Here is a 9,545-nt window from a genome sequence, read left to right as displayed (position 1 = left end):
ATTTTCCCTATGCTAAGAGGGAGGTTTATCTCTGTATTTTGTAACTAAAGTTTTGCCTAGAGGGGAATCCTCTGTTTTGAATCCGATTGCCCTGTAAAGTTACCTTCCATCCTGATTTTAGAGGTGCTTCTTTTACTTTTTTTCTCTTTATAATAAAGTTCTGTTTTTTTAAGAATCTGGTTTACCTATTTGGTTGGTATATTATTCTCAAGTCTTCCCAGGAAGGGGGTGTAGGGCTTGGGTTGGGGGGGGGGGAGAGATTTTGGAGGAATAGGAATTCCAAGGGGTCCTTTCCCTGATTCTTTGTCTAAATCACTTGGTGGTGGCAGTGTACCATCCAAGGCACAAATCCTTTGTCCTTGGGGAAGTTTTTAACCTAAGCTGGTAGAAATAAGCTTAGGGGGCTTTCATGCAGGTCCCCACATCAGCACCCTAGAGTTCAGAGTGGGGAGGGAACTCTGACAGGTGTGTTTTGCAGTTCAGCATATTCCTTCAGTGTGGCCTTATGGTCTCAGGTGGGTGCTTCTGGTGGAAGTAATGGGAGGGGCGCCAGGTGCCTTCAGGGTCTGGCCTGCAGGGAACCATAAGAGGAATGTGAACAGCAGGTCATAGAACATACTGGCTGTCTTCAGGTATTGGGGATGGAGGAGGGGGAACCCAAGGCCTGGGCCTTCCAGCATCTCCGCCTCGGTCTTCCTCATTCCCAACTCTACAGCCTTGGGTACTCTCTCTGTGTCTGGGTCGGTGTCCCCTCGCTTCTCCTCTCCCCCCCCCCCCGCCACGCCCCCTCCCGTTGGGCCACAAGAGTGGCCATACTGGGTCAGACCCAGTGGTCAATCTAGCTCATCATCCTGTCTTCCAACAGTGGCCAGTGCCATATGTTTCAAAGGGCATGAACAGAACAGGGCAATTATCGAGTGATCCAAGCCCAGCTTTTGGCAGTTGGAGGTTTAGGGTCTACTAATATTGGTCTGAATCCAGTGTCATCTTACACAGCTGTTTCTGATCAGTTGGGGGCCCATCTTCTCCAGACAATATGTGAGAAGATACGGCAGGCTGAGTATATGGACTGCAGCTCAACTCCACTCAGAGGGTGGCTGGGGCCACACAGCTGAAAAGAGCAACATAGCCAATTAACTTGGGTGTTTTAGCCCCCCTTTCAGGAATTACCCCAAGAAGGAGGATTCCATATTGTGGGGTTTTGTTCAGGGTTTCAGGATCCTGTATGAAGGGGAGAGGGTGCATGTAATGGCAAATAACTTCAGATCTGATTAAAGTCATGGAGGGCACTGCCAGGGATAAGATCCAGAAAGGGTTTTTTTGAGCAGGGTTGCGGGTCCCTTTTGGCTATTGCCACAGCCTAGTCTCTATATCTTCCCCTTGGGCCTTATCACGTAAGTGACCACTGAGTGTCTCCTTATTCATGATCTCTTGTACCCAATAGGAGGAGAATTGACAGATGTGATTAACCCCAAGCTGTGCACTGTGCCTTATGTATCATTTGATGCAATCGTGCATGTAGTCAGCTTGTGCACCACTGTAGCCTTGCTTGCAAAGACTGACAAAATTGGCATTCTGCCTCCTCTGTCTACCTGGCAGACTCTGATCTCTTGGGCCTTTCCTTCAATGGACAGTTTATGTGGACAAAGCAATGCCCATGAGCTGTGCTATTTTGTGTGCAGTCTTCAAAAAAAAATTCAGTACAATTTTGGACAGGACAGTTAGGAGGAGTGCAGGATGCCAGCAGGCTTACTCATTTCATATAGGGTCTGCAACTATGATGCACCCAAACCCAACTGGGTAGCCAGATGTCCAGGTTATAGGACACTGGTAATCCAGGCCTATAAATTTTTCATGTGCCTGCCTGAGGGGAGGTGGATGCAGGCAGCGGGGCTGTAAGTGCCACTGGCTTTAATAGGGTCTACTACATTCCTATGTCTGTCGTGTATATAATGCACCAGTACAGTCAGTTTACAAGAGTGTGTAATTCAGTGATAAGCTTGTAGCTGGGCCTTGCCTGGGATGTGATTTTTGTCTTGGCACAGCAGCTGGGGCATGTGCTGGGAATAGCTCATGTCTCTCTTACATGGGCTGGCACCCTGAGACCACATGTTGGCCATCATTGTTCTCCCCATAATGACCTGAGAACCTAATCCAGTCCCAAACTGACTTGAAAGCTCACTGGGATGTTGGACTGGTGGTGGATGTTTCCTGGCATGGGGATGGTATTGGTGGTGGTTCGTGGATAATCTTGCTAATGGGCTGCCTGAACTCTTACGTAGTGCACATGCATGCACCCTCTCAAGAGCTTTCTGGCTATGGGATATTCTTGGGCAGATTTTTCAGTGTCTGTTGTTTGGAGCTGGTCCGCTGGGCATAAACTAAATATGCATGGGACCAAAGACAGTGACTATAGCCTAGTGGTTAGAGCACTCTCTACTGGGAGGTGGGAGGCCCATGTTCAAATCCCCTGCTCTGTCAGGCAGTGAGAGTCTCCCACATCCTTTCGTGAGTGTTCTAACCCCTGGGGAAGAGGGAGGGGGCTGTGCTACCTTCTCCTTTGTGTGGGTACACATGCTACCTAATCAGGCCCTGCAGGCAAAATAGGCGGGGGAACATCTAGTTTGAGAATCCCACTGGGTTTTAGGCCTGAGACTAGCAGCTGGGTACCTAGACTCAAGCCCACCCCGGCCCCACCATGCTGCCCGTTCGCCACCTCTGGGCCCCGGCTCGCTCCTATGCCAAGGCGGCTGCCGGCCCAGCCCAGATGTCCTTCACCTTCGCCTCACCCACGCAGGTGTTTTACAATGGAGCCACTGTGAAGCAGGTGGACATTCCCACACTGAGCGGCTCCTTCGGCATTTTGGCGGCTCACATTCCCACCCTGCAGGTCCTGAAACCCAGAGTTGTGACGGTCTTTGCCGAGGACAGCACAGTGACTAAGTACTTTGTGAGCAGTGGTTCCATCACAGTCAATGCAGACTCCTCTGTGCAGCTGCTGGCAGAAGAGATGACCGCTTTAGACATGTTGGATCTCGCTACTGCTAAGTTGATGTGATGCCTAAAGCAGTAGTTAAGCACTTAAGGCTTTTGTGAAGCTAGCCCAAACTTAATTTTCATAGCCATTTATGCCCACTTCTAAGTCACATTTGTTTAACATCAATAGGAACATTAAGCTAATGCTGAGCACCTCTAAAATCCCACCAACAAATTGAGCTTCATATAAAACCAAGGCTAACATCGAATGTTGGAGCAGTGCACTGTGGGTAGCTATCCCACAGTCCCTGCCACCCACTGAAATTCTGGGTTAAGCTCCCAGTGCCTGATGGGGCAAAAACATTCTCGTGGGTGTTTCTGGGTGTGTTGTTAGTCGCTCCTCCCTTTGTGAAAGCTATGGCAGACAATTATTTCATGCCTCTTTGGCGTGCAGACGCCATACTGCTCTCAGCAGACTGTGCACCACCGCTCTCCTGTTACTATGAATCCACTTCTCATTTCCTCTCCTCTTCCTATGTAATTTCTACTATCTAGTCTCTCTTTTTCATCGAACACTTCCGCCACCAGCTCTGCTCTCCCGCTATTGCCACGCTTCCGAGCTTCTCCACGTTGTCTGTCCTAGGCTCCCGCCTCCGTGAAAGCAACAGAAGACGACCATTTTCCGCCTCTTTTTCAGCTGCTGTGAACCACACAGCACCTCTTCCACTGCAACTCTGCTCTCCTACGTTTCACGCCCTTTTTCCAGGATTACCATGCAGGCGCCATAGCCATGGAGCCCGATCAGATCTCTACTGCAGTTTTGCCCATTGTAAATACCTCGCGCATTATCCAGCAGTATGTGCAGTACCTGCAAAACCAGGCAAGGAAGCGACGACAGCACGATTACGATAGTGATGAGGACATGGACACAGACGTTCCTAGAAGCACAGTATGTGGCGATTGGGAGATCATGGTTGTGTTGGGCCAGGTTCATGCCATGGAATGCTGATTCGGGACCTGGCAAACAAGCACAGACTGGTGGGACCGCATAGTGTTGCAGGTATGGAACGATTCCCAGTGGCTGAGAAACTTTCATATGCGTAGGGCCACTTTCATGGAACTTTTGTGACTTGCTGTCCCCTGCCCTGAAGCGCAAAGACACCAAAATGAGAGCAGCCCTCACAGTTGAGAAGCAAGTGGCCATAGCCGTGTGGAAGCTTGCAACGCCCGACGGCTACTGGTCAGTCAGGAATCAGTTTGGAGTAGGCAAATCTACTGTGGGGGCTTGTCAAGATTCCTTCCCCACTCTGAACTCTAGGGTACAGACGTGGGGACCTGCATGAAAACCTCCTAAGCTTACTTTCACCAGCTTAGGTTAAAACTTCCCCAAGGTACAAATTAATTTTATCCTTTGTCCCTGGATCTCCACTGCCACCACCAAACTCTAACTGGGTTTACTGGGAAACGTAGTTTGGACACGTCTTTCCCCCAAAAATCCTCCCAACCCTTGCACCCCACTTCCTGGGAAAGGTTTGGTAAAAATCCTCACCAATTTGCATAGGTGACCACAGACCCAAACCCTTGGATCTGAGAACAATGAAAAAGCATTCAGTTTCCTTACAAGAAGACTTTTAATAGAAGAAGAAGAAGAAAAAAGAATCGCCTCTGTAAAATCAGGATGGTAAATACCTTACAGGGTAATTAGGTTCAAAACATAGAGAATCCCTCTAGGCAAAACCTTAAGTTACAAAAAAGACAGACAGGAATATTCATTCTATTCAGCACAGCTATTTTCTCAGCCATTTAAAGAAATCATAATCTAACACATACCTAGCTAGATTATTTACTAAGTTCTAAGACTCCATTCCTGTTCTGTCTCTGGCAAAAGCATCACACAGACAGCCACAGCCCCTTTGTTTTTCTCCCTCCTCCCAGCTTTTGAAAGTATCTTGTCTCCTCATTGGTCATTTTGGTCAGGTGCCAGCGAGATTACCTTTAGCTTCTTAACCCTTTACAGGTGAGAGGATTTTTCCTCTGGCCAGGAGGGATTTTAAAGGGGTTTACCCTTCCCTTTATATTTATAACAGGGCTGCTATGCTGCAAGTAACCAACGCAATCCTTGACCAGCTGCTATCAAGGGTAGTGACTTTGGGAAATGTGCAGGTCATACTGGATGGCTTTAATGCGCTGGGGTTCTCTAACTGCAGCAGGGCGATAGACGGAACGCATATCCCTATCTTGGCCCTGGAACACGGGGGCAGCCAGTACATAAACCGCTAGGGGTACTTTTCCATAGTGCTGCAAGCACTGGTGTATCACAAGGGATGTTTCACCACCATCAACATGAGATGGCCGGTAAAGGTCTATGATGCTCGAATCTTCAAGAACTCTGGTCTGTTTGAACAGCTCCAGGAAGGAACTTACTTCCCAGACCAGAAAATTACTGTTGAGGATGTTGAAATGCCTGTAGTTATCCTCAGGGACCCAGCCTACCTGTTAATGTCATGGCTTATGAAGCCATACACAGGCACCCTGGCCCCTAGTAAGGAGCAGTTCAACTATAGGCTGAGTTAGTGCAGAATGGGCGTTTGGATGTTTGAAAGCATGCTGGCGTGGTTTACTGACTCAGTTAGATCTCAGCATAACCAATATTCCAATTGTAATTGCTGCTTGTTGTGTGCTCCACAATATCTGTGAGAGTAAGGGGGAGACATTTATGGTAGGGTGGGAGGTTGAGGCAACTCACCTGGCGGCCACTTTCACACAGCCAGACAACAGGGCAATTAGAAGAGTGCAGCAGGGCCCGCTGCACATCAGAGAAGCTTTGAAAGCCAGTTTCATGACTGGCCGGGGTACGGTGTGACAGTTTTTTTTCTCAAAGTTACCCACTCCCTAAAAATATAAAAATTTTAAAGGAAATGAAGTCACAATTGTTTAAAAACCATTCTTTATTATTTGTTGCACAAAACACAGAGAAATCAGAAGCTGGGGGGGGGGGGGGGGGGGAAGGGGGTTGGGTTAAGGGAGTGGAGGAGGAGGGAAGGACAAGTCCAGAAACCAAATCAAAATTTAGGCTGTGCCATTTTTCTGCTGCTTGTGCAATCCTCTGGGGTTGACTGGGTGAGTCCCCATAGCCTCCCCCTTCCGTGTTCTGGAGCATCTGGGTGAGGAGGCTATGGAACTTGGGGAGGAGGGAGGGCAATTATACAGGGGCTGCAGCAGCAGTCTGTGGTCTTGCTGCCTTTCCCACATTAGATCCACCATACAGTGGAGCATGTCATTTTTCTTCCCTATGAGCCTGACCATAACATCCTGCCTGCTCTCATCGCGCACGTCCCTTCTCTCTTTGTATTCATGTAACGCTGTAAATTCGGGGAGGGATAGCTTAGTGGTTTGAGCATTGGCCTGCTAAACTCAGGGTTGTGAGTTCAATCCTTGAGGGGGCCCTTTGGGATCTGGAGCAAAAACTGGGGATTGGTCCTGCTTTGAGCAGGGGCTTGGACTAGATGACCTCCTGAGGTCCCTTCCAACCCTGGTATTCTGTTCTATGACTCCGCAATTGTTTGCCTCCACACATTCAACTGGGCCCTATCAGTGCAAGAGGACTGCATGAGCTCAGCAAACATGGTGGCCTGAGTTCGTTTTTTCCGCCTTCTAATCTGGACTAGACCATGAAGGGGCTGCGTTGAAACATTTGCACCTGCTGTGGGAGGAGGAAAAAGGGAGGGTAGTATTTTAAAAGATCCCTTTGTTCTCCAAAGTATGATGCTCTTTCTAAGTGAAACAGGCAAGTCCTAGTACACAGCACATATTCTTTCTGTACAAGGTCTCATTTTGCCTCTTATACTGAAGTGCCTGCCGCTTTGGTGTGAGTAAGCCATCACACGTGGCCAGGCAACAGCATTCAGTTTGCAGGCAGCCATGGTAAACCCTAGTCAACCCCACCTCACCCAGTCAACCCCAGAGGATTGCACAAGCAGCAGAAAAATGGCACATCCTAAATTTTGATTTGGTTTCTGGACTTGTCCTTCCCTCCTCCTCCCCTCCCTTAACCCAACCCCCTTCCCCCCCCAGCTTCTGATTTCTGTGTTTTGTGCAACAAATAATAAAGAACGTTTTTTAAACAATTGTGACTTCATTTCCTTTAAAATTTTTATATTTTTAGGGAGTGGGTAACTTTGAGGAAAAAAAACTGTCACACCGTACCCCAGCCAGTCATGAAACTGGCTTTCAAAGCTTCTCTGATGTGCAGCGGGCCCTGCTGCACTCTTCTAATGGCCCTGTTGTCTGCTTCTTCCGCATTCATTTCAATGCTTTCAAACTGCCAGGCCCCTTTTCCTATAGCAAGCAATGCCTGGTGGGTTTGCCATATAAAAGGAGGGCCTGCGGGCTCTCTGGGATGATCACTTCACACAACACCCTTCCTCCTCCCCCACCCTCCCACCGACCATGTGGCTCCGATGAGGCTCTGAGCAGGGATGAGCCCTTTAAACTAAACGCGAAAAGCCCAGCATGGCTGGGTTTCTCCCCACCGCGTGGCTCCACTCAAGCTCTCACTCACCAGCAGTGCCTTCTCCAGGGTCATGGTCCAGGAGCATGCCTTGGGAGTGGGGGGAGGCTACTGGCTCCAGCATTAAGATTAGTTCCTGGCTAGGGGGGAAAACAGATTCCCTACTTGCCGCCTGTGCACTGTCGTCATCCTCTTCGTCCTCCAAAAACTCATCCTCCTCGCTCCATTCTACTCCCCCCTTGCAGGTGTCCACGGACAGTGGTGCAGTAGTGGTGATGTGTCCCCCCCATAATTGCATGGAGCTCACGGTAGAAGCAGCATGTATGGGGCTGTGACCCAGAGCACCCATTCGCCTCCCTGGCTTTTTGGTACACTTGCCTGAGCTCCTTGACTTTTTTTTGTACGACACTGCTCTGCATCCCTGGGGTAGCCTCTTTCCATCGTGGCCCTGGAGACTTTAGCGTACGTATTTGCTTTTTTTTTTTTTTTTTTTTTTTTTTTTTTTTTTTTTTTTTTGGAACGTAGTTCTGCCGTAACAGATTCATCTCTCCAATATGCAATGAGATCCAGTACCTCCCGTTCAGACGATGCTGGAGCTCATCTCCGAATCCGGGACTGCGTGGTCGCCTGTGATGGTGGACTGTGCTGATGGTCGCCTGTGCTGATTGCAACCAAACAGGAAATTCAAAAGTTCCCGGAGCTTTTACTGCCTACCTGGCTAATGTATCAGGGTTCAGAGTGTTGTCCAGAGCGGTCACAAGGGAGCATTCTGGGATAGCTCCCAGAGGCCAATATTGTCAAATTGCGTCCACAGTACCTGTACTGCGATCTTGATTTTAGTGCTACTCCACTTGCCGAGGTGGAGTACAGAAATCAGATTAAAGAACCCTTTAAATCGAAAAAACTGGTTTGGTCGTGTGGACAGAATCAATTTTATTTCGAAGTAACTCGGCTAATTCCGAAATAACCGCATACTGTAGACCAGGCCAAAGAGGTTAAGGGGTGGCTTGATTGCAATCTAAGTACTACTTGGGGAACAAATATTGAACAATAGGCTCTTCAATCTAGCAGAAAAAGGTAAACACGATTCAGTGGCTAAAAGCTGAAGCTAGATATTCAGACTGGAAATAAGGTGTACATTTTTAACGGAGAGTAATAAACCATGGGAACAACTTACAAAGGGTCTTGGTGGATTCAGTATCGCTGACATTTTTAAAACAAGACTGGATGCTTTTTAAAAATATGCTCTAGGAATTATTCTAGGGAAGTTCTATGGCCTGTATTATCAAGGAGGTCAGACTAAATGATCACAATGGTCCCTTCCAGCCTTGGAATCTATGAATTTATAACACTGTTTTACAGATTAGTGTAAACAGATTACTTAACCTTTCAACTGTAAATGCTCATCACAGCAGCTTGATTATTTTTCCAGAATGAAGAGGGCTCTACATATATATACATGTATGCTAATATGAAGCACACTAGTGGAAGTGGTTAGAATACACACATAACCTAGTACCACAGTCTATGGGGACAAAGCTAAGGCTAGCGTGGACTTTGCAATTTACACCAGCACTCAATGTCACACGCATTCAAACACAATGTGCACTGAATGAACAGGTCCCATCTCTTTCTATAAGTAACTAACATGTAATTATTAGACTTGTTTTACAAAATTTGTTCCACTAACCATTACTTTTCTCAAATCTAGAGTTACTCAAAACATATCTAAGGATTGAAACAAGTTGTCTAAATTAATACAAGAGTTAAAGTAGCTGTTTTCCCTTTCAAGCGGTTTATTATAGTGACCAGATACACAAATGTAGTGAATATCACTGAATAAAGACATTTATGTCCAAGAAAAGTTTGAGTATTTTTTTGTATTCCTGTCCATTTCTGATTTTGTGGCAGGTATTGTGATGCTTTTTCTTCAGCTTCGTACTTCTCTTACTTTTCACAGAGAAGTCTATTTCTTTAAGACACGATACATTTAAAACTGCAGGAAGGGGAAAGCAATCTAACTAAAAAAGGGTACATGTGACAGTAACACAGAAGAAAA

At 47.2% G+C, this 9,545-nt stretch overlaps 1 protein-coding gene across 1 annotated transcript; it reads left to right on the top strand.

Moving 5' to 3' along the window:
* Positions 1-2,698: 2,698 nt before the first annotated feature.
* Positions 2,699-3,058, top strand: LOC311519326 (ATP synthase subunit delta, mitochondrial-like; the record flags this gene model as incomplete). The annotated part of the gene is made up of 1 exon (XM_084625745.1): positions 2,699-3,058. The coding sequence occupies one exon, from the start codon at positions 2,699-2,701 to the stop codon at positions 3,056-3,058; it is 360 nt and encodes a 119-aa protein (XP_084481871.1).
* Between the last annotated feature and the right edge of the window lie 6,487 nt (positions 3,059-9,545).

The sequence above is a fragment of the Lepidochelys olivacea genome (genome assembly GCF_965140295.1).
Source record: "Lepidochelys olivacea isolate rLepOli2 genome assembly, chromosome: 4".
NCBI lineage: Eukaryota > Metazoa > Chordata > Testudines > Cheloniidae > Lepidochelys > Lepidochelys olivacea.
This window is presented reverse-complemented; position numbering and strand designations above follow the sequence as displayed.